The 21,124-nt window shown below is 32.2% G+C and overlaps 1 protein-coding gene across 1 annotated transcript in view; it reads right to left on the reverse strand.

Annotated features, from left to right (window-relative positions):
- The window catches only part of LOC118194088 (histone acetyltransferase KAT8-like), a 48,172-nt gene extending 47,712 nt beyond the window's left edge, over positions 1 to 460 (reverse strand). Inside the window, exon 1 of the mRNA XM_035365282.2 lies at positions 152 to 460. Coding sequence (XP_035221173.1) covers positions 152 to 305 — 154 coding nt within the window. The 5' untranslated portion in view covers positions 306 to 460. The remainder of the gene's footprint in view (positions 1 to 151) is intronic.
- Positions 461 to 21,124: the final 20,664 nt, after the last annotated feature.

Below are 21,124 nucleotides of genomic sequence, written 5' to 3' on the forward strand. Positions count from 1 at the left end.
GAAACGTTGCAGGTTGTTATATCGTTTATATATTTAAAAAAAAGTAACCTTCTCTGTTTAACATGGTCAGTTTATATACGGCAAATTAATTACGATGCATTGTTTAACGAGCTGATAACAGTTACACAAAATATAATGAATTTATACGTACGCCAGGTACCGTCTGATCGTTGCACAAGATAATGTTCGCCAATTTTTGGTCGTGTTTCTCCGTTTTGAATGCTATGATTACTTCTACTATTTTGTGCACTAGAATTCTGAATATTCGTACTCATTTTCTTCTTTTCTATTTCACTGTCTTCCATTATTTAACAATAACAGAGAGATTTTCCCAATTAAAAAGCTTATAAGAATGTGAAAAAGAAAAATTATAAATGTAATTTCAGCGCAAGCATCACAATCGTACAAGACAACAATACTACTTTCGAAAGTCACACAGGAAATTACGTCATAAAAATATAATAAGAAATACAGTTACAGGTAAACTTGATTGTTATGAGAAATCATTGATTAGGATTGAATGACGCAAATTCAAACCTGCTCTCTATTCAGATCACTGTACATATGACTACGATATGAAAGCATACATAACAATTATGGATATCATATTAGTGGAGACGAGTGCAGGAAACTAGAAAATGGTCTGACAAAAGTATAACAACCCTGTTCATAACATCAGGTTTTACATTTCTTAGAAAGCCTGTCCTTATAATATCACAATTGAAATATTTTTAGTCGCTGAAGACGGGGAGAAAAAGTATTTAATGTTTAGCTGTACCATCATTATCTTAAGCTTATTATAATCGTTCCTCTCATATATGTGTATGTAGTGTACGAAGCCCGTGTTTGCAAAACGTTGCGTAAGTATAGTAATTTAGATATCAATGAGGGCATACAAGAAAATGTTAATAAATTACTTTCAATGCACATAAATAAACGCTAAAACGGTTTAGCATAAACCCTTTTTAAACATCGACGAGTAGAGGGAAGCATAACAAAATAAACGAAAACGGAAAATAAAGCATTAATTAAGTATTTACAGAGGCAATACACGTATTTTTACATAAATTATCAATAATTATACCTAGAATTATTTTTAATAGACTAAAATTATTGTTATTATTATTATTATTTCATTATATGTTATTTAAATTTAATACTCTTTCCTGTATCGCATTGAATAAGCAAACAACAAACGCGACGATATTTTGCGAATACGTATCCCGATTTGATACTACGATATTACGATTTGATACTCCCTTGGCGGGGAAAAAGATTCGTCATTGGATGACAACCATAGTCTGATCAACGATAATGCTTAATAGCCTCTTTTTTCAGCAACAGAACATTCAGAATCAAAATTGGTACTGCTTACGCAACCACCAGAATAATCAACGCTGGTGTCCCACAGGTCGGCACTTTCACCGTATCTTTTTAATGCAGTCGATTCCGGTTAATCGGACCACATCGGAAAGCGATCGTTTAGGTCCTACAAACCGGCAGGTCCGATTACATGAACATGTCCTATGTTGTAAGAAGGGACGTGCTAAGGACTACAGTCGAACTTTTTTCATTGAGAAAATTAATTTAGAAACAAATTCTAAGAAACGATCTCCACGATACTTAGCATGCGAAGCACAATAAAAACAAGTTCTTACCAAGTTCCAGTCAATATTTGAAGAACTTATCCAATGTGATCTGACGCGTTCTCTTGACAAATCGCACGTGAACGAAATCTCCCCAAACATCTCACGCAGCAATGGGACTGCCTTCATTTGCCTCTTGCATGAAATATAGACGCAAAGTTTCAATACATTTCCTCACATACTGTGTTCTGTCGTGTGTTTTGCTGCAACTCGAGCAACGATTGCAGCGTCGTAATCTTCATTTTCAACGTAGCATTGAAGCTCTTTGTCGATGGATAAAAATTCTTCGCAATTTTGTACCTGTTGAAGTTCCACATGTCCGTCATCATTTTCACTTTCAATGAGCATGTCCGCATCCATCTCCGTAACCAAGTGCTTAAAGCCACAGTAAAAAAACAGTTCTGAATTATCTCACTGTTCACTTTTCGCCAGCTGTCGGCTACAAATGTAACTGCTTGTAAGATGTTGACCTTTACACTTACTTCGCTGGCTTTTGAAAATGAGGTCAGCAATTGTCCATTGGCTGGACGAAAGCTGTGGCCCCGAGAGGTAGAAATTCCAGTTGGATGTTCTTCAAGCAATCTAAATGAGGATGTGCTGAACAATTGTCAAGAAGAAGCACCACTTTTCTCGACTGGCGTTGTAGCTCTCTGTCCCAATCCTTCGCCTATTCTTTAAAAAGTTCAAAGGTCATCCACGCATTTCTGTTCGCACGATACACAACTGGTAAACTGTCCATCCTAAGTCCTTTAAAGCAGCGAGGCTTAGTGCATTTTCCTATAACCAACAGCTTCCTCTTGTCTGTTCCTGACATGTTTGAGTAACACAAGACAGTTACGCGATCCATAGCTTTTTTAGGAGCCAGAGAGTGCAACATGTTTGTAATTTAACGAACCATTATTATGTCGCGAATTTTAATTATTAATATGTATTTTAAGTTATTATTATTCTAATATTTTTATTTGTAGTCATATATATTTTGATCTGGTAAAAAGAGTATTCTTAAATTGTTACAGCCTTATTTAACTGGCAGTTCTTGAAAGTGTAGTGTAACAAAGACAGGAAACGGTTGCAAGAGACACCTGGTTTATTGGTTTATGGTCTTTTTACTAACAGTGGGCGCAGTAGTGTGTTGTATTGTCGCCTATTACTAATAGCGTTTGAAACGAAAATCGTCTTGCTTTCGCTTTGTGGTAGTTGCAATTTTGTTACTTCAAGACAGTGGGGATTGTACTAAGCTTAGGTAATTGGATTCTGGTAAAGCTTAGCTCCGCTTGTTAGTTGGGGGGGTCCACTTTGTTTCTCACGTTGTGTGTACAGATGTTTTTTGGACTGCATTGTCAGATTTCTGGTGTTTGATTCGTCATGGGTGTGTCATTTTCTCAGTTTAGATAACGTAAAATTCCGGGATTGGTAAGATTTAATTTGATGATTTTTTGTAGGCCTATGAACTTACAGAGGCGGAGAAACCGAGATTTCTTGGGTGCTTGCACCAGGTTAGAGTTCATTCGGATTCTGATTTTTGAAGAAAGAAAGAGAAAAAAAAGTGGGGGCTTGACCCCTTGCGGGTCTTGCTCTCGCGAGCGGAGTGAACCAGCGAGCAGCGGATATGATTTTCTCTCGGCGTTTAGCTGGCGAGAATTTGCATTGGCATAAGGCGTAGAGCTCAGCATAGAATTTCGATTCTCTTGTTCCAAGAATTGTAATGCAGATTCTCGTAGTGATCCTGATGCGGTATTCCTGTTTTTCCCGACTTCATAATTAGATTTTGTTCCAAAAGTGCTCTACGTTTTTGGTGGATTTTGAGGTTTTCAGAATGAAAGAGACTCGTGTAGGATCCGTCTAATGTGAGCGATGCTATTTATTCTGCCTGTGTCAGCTGCGTCGATTTTTTTCATCCTTCGGCGCTCTGGAATTTATTAATTGTAAGGACAGCTTCAGTGGTGTTTCAACAAAGTCATCTTTAAAATTCGCAAGAACTGTCTGTCTCCATTAACGAGGATTTTGTGAATAAAGGACAGCAGGAATAATGTGGTGCTCGAGTAAACTTTGGACGCTGGACGATCTGTGGAGCTATCAGATCGCCTTATTAATCAGTATACAAAGGTATTCCAGAGTAATGGGAGTGTGCGGTATGGACTTCACCCCGTGAGTGATTTGTTTTTTTAATTGTTTTACTTTAATAATTATCTTAATACTCAAGCAAGAGTCGTAATTTTAATGTTTGTTGAAATGTGAGTAATTACTTAAATTAATTAATCGATGTGAAAATTATCAGTGTTCGTAAAGGAAATTACCATGATAAATACTTAAAGTTAGAAGATGAAAATGGAAGAAATACTAGTGTTACACTTATGATACAGTAGGATTTGATAATGTTAATCTTAATTAATGTAAGCTGTAATTTGGTGTGGTATTATGTGTTATTTTGCGTAGAAAAATATGTGGTAGGGGATACTGATCAGTTACCCAAGTATTTACTAATAATACAATATATTCAAGAATTTAATAAATGTGTGTTTAAAATTTAATTGCATTTGTGTATTTATCTTGTGTGTAATTTATTGTGGTCTGTCATGTCCCTCCATTTGTTTGAGCCGGAAGGCTTTTAAGAAACATGGAGTTTTATTGAATTGGGGTTATTGATTTTTCCCTAGTAGGCTTCATAACGCGCCCTATTGTACTAAACCAATACCACTATACGATTGATAGATATGCTATACGATTGTTTATTCGATTGATCTTTGATTATTATGAATTAGATTTGTTTTGATTATATTATTTTTTTTAAGTTAATTTGTCCGGCACCATAAGTTGAATTAAAGTTCAAAGTTTTAAAAGGGTATTAAAACCCCCAAATTTTCAGATATTCAACAATACCAAATTTTAAGATATTCAAAGTTCAAAGTTTTAAAAGGGTATTAAAACCCCCAAATTTTCAGATATTCAACAATACCAAATTTTAAGATATTCAGCAACACCGGCTCAGTTTGCAGAACCACTACACCACGAAGGCACGCTAGGAAGGCGGGAGAAATACCTTATAAGCTCACTGACTAAAGTGGTCTGAAGAAATTTTCGTGTTTCGGGGTCAAGATGTTAAGGTCAAGAGAGAGATAAAATGCTCGCCATTCAAAGCTTTGGCACTAAAATCATCCCAAAAGGATGGTGAAATGACAGCTTTCTCGTGTAAACTTTAATCATTATTGACCGGCGGGAATTCCTTTCAGATGGAGCCGAACACTCTATTGTTCATTTCCTCGAAACTCGGAGACGCAATGGGACCAATAACCTCGCTGGCGGCTACAAGTGGCTCTGTTTTAAGAAATTTCAAAGAAAATGGAGCGCGTGTTCACCTCCCACTGGTTTTACTCTTGTCATGCACTTTAAGGAATTCTTGACTTTTGATATTCTCCTAGGGAGCGCAGTCACAGATCCTACCACATATCGTGGACCACCTGTACATCCGCTATACACGGCCGACTTGAGGCTTCTGTTTCTTATTCGTTCTCCCTTTTTTGGTCCGATAAAACGGAGTTTTGGTCCAAATAAGCGAATAATATTAGGCTTATGTACATAGATTTGTTTTGGTTCTTTAGGATTCTGTCCGAAAAAGCGGCTGATCCGATTATCCGGTGGTCCAATTAACCGGATTCGACTGTATTTATACGCAAGACATCCCTAAAGACCCATCTGTTCATCTTGCACTCTTTGCCGATGACACCGCCATATTTACTAAAGCCTGCACAGCAATGCCGTAAGAAACCAACTCCAAAACTATCTCATAAAACTGGAAAAATGGCTCACCCTTTGAAGAATTAAAACCAACTCTGATAAAATTTTCGGTAAGGGAAACATGAAATACTATCCTCCACCCCCTGAAATATTTGACGAAGAAATAGACTGGATTAAGGAAACCAAATACCTTGGAGTCACTCTAGATAAAAAACTTACCTTCAGAACCCACTTCCGCTCCGTAGCACAAAAATTTAAAATCACTACAGCTACTATGCGACCTCATCTTGGTAGAAGAAGCAGCTTATCTACTGCTAACAAATTAATTTTATATCACTCCATACTTCGTCCAGCCCTCCTCTATGCAGCCCCGATCCGGGGACATGCAGATAAAACCAATATTAAACAATTACAAATTCTGAAAAGTAAAATTTTACGAGAAATTATCAATGCTCCTTGGTATATTCAAAACTACTACATTCACAGAGACCTTCAAGTCGAACCCATTCAAGATTATACTATATTAAACGATTAGCGGTCAACTTCTTTCATTCAGTACAAACCCACTTATTAGCACTCTCAGACATTCCCCGCATCCCGGCGAAAACATCGGTGCTCGTGTGACATTCTACGCACATAAGAATTACGACCTTAATTGACTCATTCACGCTAAATTGACTCTGCGGTCTGTCACCCGCTGCTACATCTTGTAACGACACTGACCTCACTGCCCATTCCCCGCCGCTAGCGCGGACCTGACTCTCTTTTTCTATCCTTCCACACATGCTAGTACACTACTCTTTCTTCTTTTCCTTCCAGATTGTAATCAGAAGACGAGTAAAAAGATGTTTCTACATCTTCACACTCGAGAATAAAATACGATCAGTGTGTGTCAACGATAATAAGTTGTTTCTCGTTTGTTTGGCGTCAAGGTTTGATCTCCAAAGAATATCCTGCGATTCATGGCGCTGCAAAATTTTAAGAGGAATACTATAGAAACATCCCTGTTCTTCAATGAACAGCAAAAACCTTTATTGGAGGCAATCCATTTTCAGGGAAATATCCCCATTTGATTTGTATTTACTATTATATTTTGTATCCCAAAATGAAAATATTTATATATGAAATGGAGTTCAAATACCATCCGAACAGTTGCTCTTACAAAAGACTTCTCATACACAGCGCTGTGTGTCCTTGAAGGAGTACAGCTATTACTTCACCTTACCTCTCGCGAAGATTACACCTTGCTTCAGTCAAGTCTGGCAGACGCGAGAATGCTGAGCTAAAAACAACTGCCTCGCATCAGGGAATAAACACACTGTGATCAAATTTCTCATTTGAAAACATCTAGTTACCTAAAGTTTGGCACGGTATAATATGAGGGGTAAGCATAGTATGGGGAAGAGTGTCTCTCTAGGACTCATGCATTGTAAGTACTTCACGGAGGGACAAGAGTACGTGGTCAACATCTGTCACCACAAAAACATTTGTGGGGAACCGTTCCCCTTTCCCCAGCAGATGGCAGCACTAGCTGGAACTTGATTTCTTTGGCTCGTTCCAAACACTTACTCCACTAAACGTCTGGTTTTAGCTAGCCTCCCCCAGGGTTCGCTACTAGGGCCTATACATTTCAATGTTCATGTGAACGATATACCCACCCAACCCAACACAACACTAGGAATGTATGCTGACGATACAGCGATCCTTGCTCAAAATGCATTTCTTAGCCCAGTCATACAACATCTCCAAAATCATATACATGCACTAAAGGCTTGGCTGAAAATTCAGTTCAACATTAAAAAACAATTACCATAGAGAAAAGTTGAAGACTAAGAAGAGAAAAGTTAAGCAAATCCTGCAGTTTTATGAAACCTCACTGCCCTGGGCTAAGCAAGTCACTTATCTTGGGGTAATCCTCACAAATTCTCTCACATAGTCCCTGCATATACATACTATTATTCAAAAGCTTCGGGTTCGTAAAGCTAAACTGAACCCCTTAATTGCCCGAAGCAACGTTCGGTCTATACATAATAAGCTACTTATTTATAAATCTATTCTGCGTCCCATGCTCTATTACGCTTGTCCAGTCTGGGCATGTTCATCTAAATCTTTACTTAAAAAACTGCAAACAGTCCAGAACGATGTTCTGCGGTAAATTACAAACGCATTGTACTATATTTGAAAAAAAAATGCAATTCATGCGGAACTAGGCATAATTCCACTGAGAAGGTTTTAGTACCACCTGGCCAGACAGTTTCACATTCGCATACGTATTATAAGTAACTCTGAACTCAGAATTTATAATTACGATTATAAGAATGATACTAATAAAAAAAGGCCAATTTCCATTCTCAATCCAAATGTAATCATGGAATTCTGATTTTTATATTTACTTTGTCATGCTATTCTGCATTCTTTTGTTTTTATTTATGTATATTTATATTTATATCTTGTGTATTGCATGTATATGTTCACCACTTGAGACCTATTTATTCAAAATTACCTTGATAACATAGATTCAGTTAGACAGCTTTGAGAGTTGAATTTATTGTGAGTGAATCTTTTAAAAATTTAAATTAAAAAAATACTATTCCTCAAGTAAGTTTTTAAAATATTTCGAAACTTTCAGCTATATTCGATTTGGGGTAAGGCCTCAGCCTAGGCACCCAGGTGTATCAAACACCGTTCCACTACAAAGGGAGAACATTCTCTTTACATTCGAAGTTAGATGTTTCAAAATATCAACATTGTAATTATTAATCTTAGGATTCTTTGTATAGAGAGTAAATAATATACAAAACAATAAAAAAGAGAGTTGTGTCTATATTTTGCATATTACCTGAGTTTCGAGTATTAGGAATATCGATTTATAGTTGAGTTTTGAAATCGGAATCTGACAATAGCCTTTATGTGCTTTGCTATCATACAATATATATCGTAATCTAACTTAAGTATTATGAAACAGTTTCAGTTATACGAATGCACTTGATCCACAGTTTTGTTGAAAACAATGCATTTATTTTTTGCTTTTACTCCTACCTTATCTTAGAAACTCTTGTTTAGAATTATGATTTCATGAAAGTCTATCCATCGATTTTTCTACTATCATGTAGTCAACGTGGAAGTAACTTATTACTGTAATAAAAATAAATTCTTCATACAAAACGATATATGATATTTTATATGAATGCATAAGAAGTCAAGTTGGCAAATATATAAAGCAAAAGTAAAATAACTTTATTTTACGAAATACAGGTATAAAATTGCAACAATTGTTAATCAATAGCTGAAGTTTTTGCTTGCACACCAGCTATTGAGCGATTAAATCGCCGAATAGCGGTAGTTCAGATGTCGATGAATGGGCTGGCTGTACGTGTGTTTTCGTGGCTTTCCCCATCTGTAACGTGGATACATACCAGTTTCCTTAGAAAAATCTTCCATGAAAGCATCCTCTCTCTTAACCAGATAATCTTTACGTGCTTTTCTCTAATTAAATAAACCAAATTTAACGCCTTAAGCTATTCTATCGACCACCACGAAGTTCTGAGAAAAAGAATGGCCACCTCGAAAGTTCCAATGGACAGAGTATTTGTTAACGAATTCTCGGAAAGATGAAGTGACCAGCAGTCACAAAACAATCTCAAGTTTTTGTTCCTGTTATAGTTGTCCGAAGGGAGACATTGTTCCGTTCCTTTTCATCAGTTTATAAGTGCATTGTCTCAGACCACTCGGTTTGAGTCCCCAGTTGGAACCGAAAAGTCTTCACGGAGTTTTTTTCAGGCTATCTTCATCATACCCAGTTTTTAATGGTGTCCGCCGATAACATCGCGGCAAATACATCGCGGACGAAAACGTCGCGGAGAAAACAACGCAAGGCGAAAACGTCGTGCTACAAAACATCGTGGGAGAAAACATCGCAAAGAGAAAACATCGCAGTTCTAAAACATCGTGGTACAAAATATCGTCGTCGAAAATAAAGCGGTTCAAAAACTTCGCAGTTTAAAAACATCGTCGTCGAAAATATCGTGGTAAAAAATAAAGTATCTACAAATCATCGCATGACGATAACATCGCAGACATGCTTTTTTCAGGCTTTAATAACTGTAAATGGATATTCCCATAATGATTTATGAGCGCAAGATGGAAAGAAGGATAATTTTTACTTTCATATTTTTTATTAACAAATAAATTTTTAAGAAGGAGACTTAAGCATAGAAAATTAACGCAACTTATAGCACTTAATAGAATTTTAACTAACAAACTAATAAAGTAATATATATAGTAGTAACAAAGTAATATATATATAGTAACAAAGTTATATTAATAGCTAACTAACAAAGGTCATTAATAAATCATTTTTATAAGGTTTTTACTAGTAATTTTTTATGAAAAGCATTATCTAAAAAAGATTAGAAAAAGGAAGGTAAGTAACTGCATAACCTTACTTTTAAAAAAATTGCTAATTTAATTTTGAGATTATTTTCTTCATTTTTGATAATCTAATACACTTATAGAGAAAATTATTTCTTGTTTTGTTTCAGTTTATTCTTAAAATGTCATTAAAATTTCCATGCACAGCGTGCAGTCAGTTACTTGAATGACGATTTGTTAGTTATGAAGAAAGTCAGCTATGCATAATATTTCAGTAGGATTTGGATTTATTAGATTATGCCAAAGCACACTACGGCTATCTGCTTAAGGGGGGGTGGGATTCCTTTGTGGAGTATGCACATTATACTTTAGGAGGAAAATTCATATGCACATTATACTTTAGGAGGAAAATCACGAAAATCTTCCTGCAGCTTTTTTTTTTTTTTTTTTTTTTTTTTTTTTAGAAATAATGTATATTTGCTGCAGTGAACCTTCTTGGTGACTATCTCCCTCTAAGACGAACAGTGTTTTTGAGAACAATAAACATTGGTTTTAATCATTACGCAAGTTCACCACATTCACTCAAGATTAAAAAGAATGGAATTTTGAGTAGTCGCTTTAAATAGGATTGCTTACATTTACATTTATATTTAGACTGCCTACACGGTATAGTGGTTTGAGTCGCCGGGCTGCGATACCAAAGGCCCCGGGTTCGAACCTCGGAGAAGGCAGGATTGTAACTGTATAGGAGGCAAATGTGGCCCACCTATAATTAGGTGCCTCCGTAATAAGGTGACCATCACTTAGTTAGTGGCCAAACTGAAGTCCGCTGAAGGCCGCCATTGGTAGAAGAAAACTTTTATATTAAGACATTTCTTATAAGAACTTAAAAGTATTTTATTTAAATTTTCATATACAGTTTAATCGAAAATTTTGTAATTACTTATTGAACTTACAGTGACAAACTTCCTAAGACAATTTTAATGTTTTTCTTTTGTGTTTCTTAATTTTCAGAATATCTAAATTTATGCACTCCAGAAATCTGTAGCGAAATTAAAATTAATATTTCTGAGAAAGAGTCTACTTTGTGGCGATTCTTTGTCCTAAGAATTCTTTACCTTTGAAGTATAGTATTTTTAATGTGCTGTAGTCTCTCTTTTTTGTTCATTTTATTGTTGCAACATGTTTAATTCTTATGTAGTGGTGATGATGTGGGAGTGTGAGGAGCTGTATATAGTCCTTATTTATTTTAAATATTGTCCTCATTCATTTCTGTAATCTTTATTATGTTGCACATTGTCCTTATTTATTTTGGTAATAACCATGGTTTCTTACTGATCCTGTGACTCAATTATTTTAATGCATGTTATATATTAGTGTATATTTCCTACTAAACATATATTATAAAACTCTATTAATATACGTCTTCAACATATTAAACATGTTTTGGATATAAGAAACACAAAATTATTCAAATAGACTCATGATTCTGTGAGTTTTTATGAGCAAAAATTTATAATTTTAAGTGTGATATAGTGCAGAATATCAAAAACAAGGATGTGCAAGTTGTCAAAATATAAAATCTTTAAATGAAAGGGAACTACTTTTTTTGAGGACTTAAATACATTTGGAGAAGATGATTTTACTGGTTGAAATCTGAATAACTAAATACTGAAAATTTATAAAACATCTTAAATTGTTTAACCCTTTCAATCCCAATTTATTTGTTTCAACTGACTTGATTTTTTTTATGCCTTCTTGGTAATTATCACAAATGACACAAATTACACTAACAGAAATTGACAGTCTGTCACTAAGCCTCTATAAGAAGATGCGCGCAACAATTTTGTAATGGGGATGTTAAAAATGATGCCTGCTACCAGTGGGACATCAACTATGTAGTAAATTAATGCGTTTAATTCTCTCTAGGTTTCTTTAAACATCTACTGGGACTTAACCCATTGGGACTGAAAGGGTTAAGGGAGAGACTTAAATGCTGTATTTCACCGCACTTAAAATTTTCAGAATATTGATTTATGAGTTTTTTACAAAAGTTCATTTTTTAATAAATGATTACATTTCATATTCAGTTATTCATAAAATGAAATTTTTTCTTTCATTAATAGTGGTAGTATATATTTGTTTCGAAAGAGAAGTCAGAATTAGGATTTGCCTGGGAATTGTAGCAATCTGTGTGCAAGATGAAAGCAATTAAGAACTTTTCGGGAAACTAACGCTTGAAGGTCTTAGTTTTGAGTATTGAGTTGAAAAACAAGCTAAGTGGCTGAACTCAGGGGAGGGCGGATGAATTACAGCTATTTATACTATTGGGGAGAGTCAACCATTAGTTAACATCCGTGAGAACGGATGTTTTGTTCAAGCCTCACTCCAGGGTCCTGTCCCCTCTGGCCGCTGAAGGCTATTTGGTTAATAAAAGACAGCTGAAAATTTCGGTCATTACTGATGATGGTCCATGTACAGACAGAAATAGCATTTCTTAACTTCTTAGTATTTGTGTGTTTTACATCTACCATGTAGTTTAAAAAGAGAACCCAGGAAAGTTTAGAGTTCAAGCGTGTTTAGATCGCCCTTCCTTGTTTGTTTTTGAAAAAAGGCCCTTTGCCTCTTTTGCATATAAGTATTCATACATACAGATTTATTTAATTAATATATAATTTCATCAATGAATTATATTAAAAATATAGATTTAATTAACATTTTTTCTTTCTTTTTTGGCCTAAGTTCAACGATACGAATAATGAATAATCCAAAATTTTAAACTTTTTCCAATAAAATTACATATCTACGTAGTTCGATTAAGGAGGCGAAACTCTACGATTATACGTATGATAAAAACATCATAAATTCAAACTTTGTCGCTGAGAATGGAAAATATTTAAAATCTGAGGAACAAGATTTTCCAAAATTAAATAATTTTTTTAATTATATAAACTTTAAGCAGTGTCTTTTCAGAACTGTGCATTATGCATTTATTTATTTTTTTAAAATTTCTTTATTATTAAATACGTCTTCAGACCAATAAGAGAAATATATAAATTTTCCCGAAATATGTTTTAATCTGTCAAAACAACTTTAAAAATTTGGTGTCCGGTCTTTAAACACAAAAATTATAAAATTTCCTTTTACGATTTAATGTATTTAAGGAATAAAACTTTAATGTATTTAAGGAATTTAATGTATTTAAGGAATAAAAGTTTATGTAAATAATGAGAATAATATAAATACGAAGAAATGAAAAAATATAAGTGCTTTACAAGTAAATGACATTGGTATAATGCTTTTAAAAGTACTGTGATTTTTTTTTTTTTTCCAGTTCCGCTTTCCGAAATGTTTCATTAATTCCCCTTTCTTCCGATTGCTCAACAAACGCCCACACGACTGTCTTTCTTTATGTCTCGTGTTCACAACGTCTGTTCCTGTACGATTAAATCTACATAATAACAGGACCGAGTAATTCTAAATTAAAATGTAATCTTAATTATCTAATTAATCTTAATTCTAAATTAAAATGTAATCTTAATTATCTAATTAATCTTAATTCTAAATTAAAATGTAATCTTTAAAAAAAATTATACAAAATAAAATTTAGAATGTTACACAGCCCCTTAAAGAATAAAATATCATATATTTCACATCTACGGCCTAGAAACAGCATCTACAGCTTTACGGACTGGGAATATCATTTTACGGATTATTTTTAACTAGGAGTATGATATACGGCTTTACTAATTGGGAATATGATTTGGCCTTTACGACGAACTGTTAAAAAAATAATCGACGTAACGTCTACATTGATAAGCATAATGCACAATGTCCCAAAGACCTAGTTTAAATTTATATGTGATTATCCACATAACACAATCGTATGATTAATTCTATTCACTTTAAGTATCTTTTATAGAATATTTCACATTTAGTACATTTGTATAACATATTTCATTAAATGTAAGGCAACTTTCTTATGTAAAAGCTAAAGAATGTTCATTAATTTTAAAAGTTATATAAACTTGTGGTGATATTTATGATATGACACTAAATAGTTTGCTATAAGATTTGGAAAAATAAGAAAATAGCCATACATTTTCTAGAAACATTTAATTTTTTCTGGAAACATGTTTACTGGAACATTTTTTCCAGGATAATTTTTCAGGGACATTTTTTTTAACACCGTGCGTAATAACACTGCGTAATAACAGTACCGTGTGCAATAAATTTTCGTAATGATAATTTTTTATGAAATAATACAGTTGTCCATTTATCCGCACTTCCTGTTATCTGAGGTAATCCACATTACCTTAAATGATTGAATTCCACACATATGATAAGAAAACCTAATTAAACAAAACTTAATTAAAAGTCTTAATTACTAAAAAACCTACATAAAATATTTATCAGGACAGAGAATAATGCATATTAATTAATTTTAAGGTTTAAATAACACTGTCATTCATGTTATTTTTTCCCGTGCAATTCCCGTCTGAGTTATTTATTTTAGCTGAGTACTTCTTTCTCTTCATCATTGTCTCGGTCCTGTTATTATGTAAGAAGTATTTAAATTCTTTATAAAAATGCACTAAAAATAAAAATTGTTAGCAAATAAACGCATTGCACAATATACATACTACATTTACATATAAATATATATGTAAACAATATGTCTAGAATTTAATTGCACACTTTTGACACGTACATTTCGTTTCCATAAAGAGTGTAATCTCTTATCATATGTTTCTATGTTTACACAATAGGCTAGGTTGTTTAAATATGGCAAGGCACACAAAGGCTATCAAGCTTAGAGAAAGGATGCCTGCGATGAGGGCTTTCTCGATACTAACCACGAAGCCAGCCTCTTTGCCTGAAATGGCACTGCGTTCAAACTCCTAGCATTCAGCGATTTTAACCATTCGACCACTAATAGGGGTCATGATTACAGTAAGAATAAAGATTATAATTTATAAATTCAAATGTTTTGCGAAACGTTTGTTCATATAAAATTAAATGTGAAACAAAAACAAAAAGATTCAATAAAAAATGAAAATGCGTCAGAAAACGTGCAGAGTGACTTTTAGATTTAAAGCTCATAGCTTATTTCTGATTTTCCTGGTAGACTCAATTTTAAGTTTCTCAAGTAAATGGTTTTCTTATAGTCTTATAGTATGATAGTGGCTGTGATCTACATGCATCTGGTACTCGCTGCTCGACAATACGTGGATAAATATCGATAGAGACCTCGAGATACGTAATTAATAAAGTACTTCTGATAAAACTCAAGATTCAGATCATTACAATAGACCAGTTGTACAAAAAAATATGACACGGAAGGCTTTTTACCACTTTACTTAGAGTATAATATGCTTATATAAGACATCTCTATAACTAAAACTTGGATGTTGGATTGCTGTATTTTTTACTCTTTTTATTTTAATTCTGCACAGATATTTTTATTCTAACTAGACTCATCTCTCTTTCTATCTTCATTTTACTTCTAATTGTTTATCATAAAATTTCAGTCTAATTATTTTAAGATTCAATTACTATCTGATATTTGATTTAAAGATCTTTTTCTTTGGGTTTATTCCGATTTCAAAACTCTGTTTACTAGCTTTTCTCAGTAAAGATGCTAATATTCGTTACCTGAAAGTAAACTCGAGTTTAATTTTTATTAAATTTTTAATCTGTTCCAGCACTATATACAAAAACTGCTCATTAGTTTTAAACTAGCAATAATGATTCCAGATACACTAAAAATAAATCAAATTGTAAATTGCTTAGCTGACATTTTTCAGTTCACAGAAATTTTCCTAGTGTTCAACTACTAATAAACATATACTAACTGTGTTCAATAATGGAACACCTGCTTATTTTTACTTAACAAAATGTAAAACGTCATTTGAGGCTGAAGGGGAAACAGGTGGCTCCTGCCTCGAGAAAACCATTGTTTGACAATTAGGTAAATAATGTATGTCTGATGCTCCAAGTCTTAGTTGTACCTGAAACTCGGAAACTTAACTGCATTTTCTGTCAGAGAAGCCAACATGCCGTTACACTATATCATCAGCCAAAAGAACCGTAAACAACTTTGGTGAAAGGATACATCTATAATTTTGAACGTGCTAGTGCTGAGAAAAGTATTTGGAAATGTGTAGAGTATTTTACTTGTAAGTGTAAAGGGCGAATTCACACTCAAGATGATAATATCATTGTTGAAAAATCTCACAGGCATCCTCCAAATGCTGGCAAAATTACAGCGAAAGAGATTATGAGTTCAATTAAAGAGCGTAACAACGCAAGAATCGACACATTCTTTAGCAGCAGTTGGTACAATTGGTCTTCCTTGTGCTGTTTCGGGGCATATACCACCAGTGGAAAATATTAAAAAAAATTATCAGATATGCTCGACACGGAGAAATGCCATTGCATAATCCTAGATGTCTTGAAGAATTAGTAATCCCAGAACAGTTTTCAAAAACACTAAAAGAAGAGAAATTTTTGCTGTATGACAGTGGAGTGCAGACAGACAGAATTCTAATTTTTTCGACCCTCAGAAATCTGGACTTCATGGCTGAATGTCCGAACTGGTTTGCTGATGGAACTTTTAAAGCAACACCACCGCTTTTAAGTCAGATTTATACAATCCATTGTGTTAAATATGATAATGTGATACCTTCAGTGTATGTATTAATGCCAAACAAACGCGAAGAAACATACAATAGAGTGTTTACGGTGATAAAATCTTTGAAACCGAATCTGCAGCCCAAAACTGTAATGACTGATTTTGAAAAGGCTGCCATAAATTCCTTTAAAAATTCCTTCCCGAATATCATTCAGAGAGGATGTTTTTTTCATTTAAGTCAGTGTGTGTATAGAAAGATTCAGTCTGAAGGTTTGCAAAGTAAATATGAAACTGATCCGAATTTCGTTTTGGAAATCTCTCAACTTGCAACTTTGGCTTTCGTTCCTACTTCAGATGTCACTAAAGCATTTGAACAATTAATATCATCTACTTATTTTGTAAATAATATGAACATCATTCAACCAATCATAAATTATTTTGAAGACACATGGATTGGTAGATTTACTCGTCATGGACAACGTCGCAGACCAGTGTTTGACATCCCTCTTTGGAACTGTTATGATGCTGTAAAAGTTCCAAGGACAAATAATGCGGTTGAAGGATGGCATCGCAGATTCAACGAACTTATGAACGGATGCCATCCAACAATCTGGAAATTTATTGATTGCTTAAAAAAGGAACAAAATTTAAATTCTATATAAATTGAACAATACATTGCATGTCACCATCCACCAGTAAGTAGAAAAGTTTACAGAGATACATCTCTCAGAATTCAAAAGATTGTAAATGAGTATAATGATCGGCCTATTTTAGACTATTTAAGGGAAATAGCCTACAATTTTCAACTGCAGGTGTAAATTTTTTATACATTAATTAATGAGGATGTTTAATGTCTGATATAATTATACATGTTTTTATTACTACAGCTTTAACATGAGTCTTAAATACATTATATTTTCTGAAAAATATTAGGCGAACTTTTATGCTCTTAGAGTTCATATTTACAATTATACTAGCTTTCATGAATATATGTGAATGATATTTTACTCCATATAATGTGTTTTATTTAAGCCTCTTTGGTATACACTCTTTGGTAGTATAAATCAAATTTTATTTCATCAGAGAAATTATGAACGACAAATGATGATGCCTTGTTCGTTTAAATATCATTTATTAACTGAAACGGTATGCGAAGCTAAAATTTATTGGAGATTTGATATTAACAATAACGATATTTTTGAAAAATTCCTATCAATTAAAATTTTATTTCGATTCATTTTTCATTAATTCATGTTTGTGTGAGAAAATGACTTTAGAGTATTTGTTTACAGTGGATAAATTTTTAGCTCAATAAACTATCTCTATTTTAATAAAATTCAGTAAATTTAATACCATTGTGGATGAATATAAGACGAAATTTTCAATTTCTATTCCTTACTGAAATCATCCTGATCAGGCAGCTAATATTAAAGAATACGTTTAAGAGTATTTTTTAACTCGTAAAGCAATGGGAGATATATTTACTTAATTTTATCTCAAATACTAATAAGATTAGACTTTTAATGGCTTTTCTTGTAACTTACTTTGATATATCAAACTTATATACGTGGCCCTTAAAACTTATATACTTATATATGTAAGCTCCTTTTGTCTTTCTGAAAGATTCTTAAAAGAAGAAACTTTTTCATATATGACACCATTATGTTTTGAAACAATACGGTATTTTATTGCGTATTTCTGCATATTTAAAAGGGGGAAAATTTGAAAACTGAGGTAAGAGATTTGCTTTTAAATCCCTAGTCATTTCAATTTTGATCAATACTGATTATATAACATAATTTTAAAAATAATTTATTATATGACAGTAATGTAAATTTAACGTTAAAAATCCTTAACAGCAGTTTTTCATTTGCTAGATATAGAATGATATATAAATGGAAGTTTTATTTGATAAATATGAAAGGTATTTTAGAGAGTTTCAGGTTTTTCTGCAATGGGTAACACTATAAACATCGGTCTTTTGCTACAAAAATACATTCTCAAAATATGCTTATGGTTTTCCATGTATAGCTTAATTGAAAATATTTATGAAGCAATATTAAATATTAGTTCTAACTTAGGCGGAAATTTCTGCTATGTTTACAGTTTTCTCGCGCTCCTAATTTTTTAAATGTATACAATGAAGTATTTATTATTTAATTAATTTTTTATAACTGCATTAATAGATGGTACATTATTTGCAAAGTTTTGACATGATATCACCTTTTTTACGAAATGAAGGAAAGTAAAATTGTTGTTTATTCTTAAGCTACAAATTTTGAACAAGGCTGACATATCTACGCTAAATTTTATAATGGTGCCATAAATATTTTTCATTATTCAATAACAACTATAAATTTTTATAATTACTTAAAAATAGTAAAAGAGTGGATTATAAAGCACTGTGTTTAATAAAAATAATATAATATTAAGAATGGCAACTTTTGATTAAAATATAGATTCAAAGTATTATTTCCTGACGCACTGCAAAATCTGAAAGTAACACAGTCTATTGTAAACGAATTTTTCAGGATGCACCTTTGGATATAATTTGATCTGAGAAATAAACATTAATACAAGGTAATTCAACAAACAATCTCTATACTGCTTCATAAAATAAATGACTTATGATGGAAGCCTTCTTTTATAAAATACTGTGGTTTAATGTTGCAAACGAAGTTTCAGCTTAAGTTTGGAAATTAATATAGAGGGAAAGTTAAAAAGAGTCTTTCAAAACTAACAAGTTAGCATATGAATAGCATTAGGGAAGAATATAAAACACATTGCAGTATACATTCAGTATTTATTTCACAATAAGGAAACATTTTTCACCATATAAATAGCATAAGGAAATACTTTTTCAGTATATGAATGTAAAAAAACTTTTCAGTATATATCCAGTACTTATTTCAGTATAAAAAAACCCATTTGATTATGTAAATAGCATAGGGAAAGAATTTTTCAGCATATGATTCATATATTATATTCATATATTAATATATCGATTTCTTTAATCAACTTTCGATTTCTTTAAAAAACATTAACATTTAAGAACTAATCAATAGAAAATATGCAAATAAACAAAAAGTAAACATATTTAATTAAAATAAAACTTTAACAAACATTCTCTATTCGTAAAAAGCAAATTTAAAGTTCATTAAATTTTTAAATTATGAAATTTAATTGCAAACAAATAAATGATTAATTATTGCTGCGAACTAATCTACTATATCATTTAAATTCTGAGAGCATATATAAATTACGTGAAAGTATCAAAATCTATGAATAAATATATAATTCCAAAAAAATTTTTTAATCGTAAAAAAAATTTTAAAATGTATAAGTGAATAATTGTTGAGCAGGCAGGAGACAAACTTATCAAGCGAAGTTGCCTCCAAACCTAACTCTTCAATTATTCAATTCGTGTTTCGTCATCCATGTATTCAGAATTTAAATGATATTGCAGATTAGTTCGCAGCAATAATTAATCATTCATTTGTTTACAATTAAATTTCATAATTTAAAATTTAATTAACTTTTAATTTACTTTTTACGAATAGAGAATGTTTTTTAAATTCAAATTTCATTACTTAAATAAATGCGCAAGAGAATTATTTAAATTTAATTTAACTTAATGTTTATTAAAAGTAAAACTATTATTTAACTAAAATATTTATTCTTTTTAATTAAAATAAAAATGTATTTTTTATTCACGAGAGATGCCTTTGACAAGAATTTTTATGTCAGTTATGGAACTTGAAGGGCATCAAAAGAACTTTTGAAATCTGCACTGAGATTGAACTTATTGAGATCTGTAGTTTTCAAAGCTTTATTTTTTTTTTATATGAGATAAGGTTAGTTTGGTTTGTAAAAAAAAAAAAAAAAAAAAAAAAAAAAAAAAAGATTTAAAATGAGAAAAGATATATATATTTTTTTTTACTTTTCAAACGAAAATATCAAATGCTCCTCAGCTGACTACCTCCTATCCAACCTTTTTCACATTTTAAATGATTTTAAAAATTATTTGGATAATTACTCCAGGAACCAAACCTTTTTTAGTAAGATCGGTCAAAAGTACGCAATTTGAATTTAAAAATAATTAAAAAAAAAAAAAAAAAAGAAGAAGAAAGAAAAAGAAAGACATGAAAGAAAAATAAGATATTTACACCAGTTTTTTTTTAATGATATTGTAATTATTTAGTAAAATCATATCTTCTTCTATAATGCATACCACATTACTTCATTTTGTTTAAATTGTAGAAGATATTAAAGTTAAGTAAAAATTTCAAATTACCTTAGAATGCCACTTCCAGATACTTTTACAACAGGTAAACGAGTAAACAAAAAGTTAACATTTCTAGTCTCCTCTCCTGAAATTAAGCTCATACTCTATACATAACTGTAAATAAATTAAATGAATATTGTAGAAAAAGTAGAAATCTTCTTCATTAAAATTTCTGAATTTATGTGTTCTTTGATACTGTACTATCAAAAATGCAAATTGTGTGTCTTTCAAATTGCAAATTCATAGATATGCAAGAAAGTCATATTATATTTAATTGTAGGGAGTTATGAAACTAGCATTATTTTCAGTCATAAATGTAAAGACCTACATTCATTTAAGTCAATCAGAGTTTTACGTCTGCTTTCTAAACATTTGTCAATAAAATAAATATAACTCAAATATTTTTGTATACAAATCAGAAAGACCTTACACAGAGATGTAACCAGATAGCCA

Source organism: Stegodyphus dumicola, chromosome 6, assembly GCF_044657685.1.
Source record: "Stegodyphus dumicola isolate Sdum_Otavi_A_Nest chromosome 6, ASM4465768v1".
In the NCBI taxonomy this organism is placed as follows: domain Eukaryota; kingdom Metazoa; phylum Arthropoda; class Arachnida; order Araneae; family Eresidae; genus Stegodyphus; species Stegodyphus dumicola.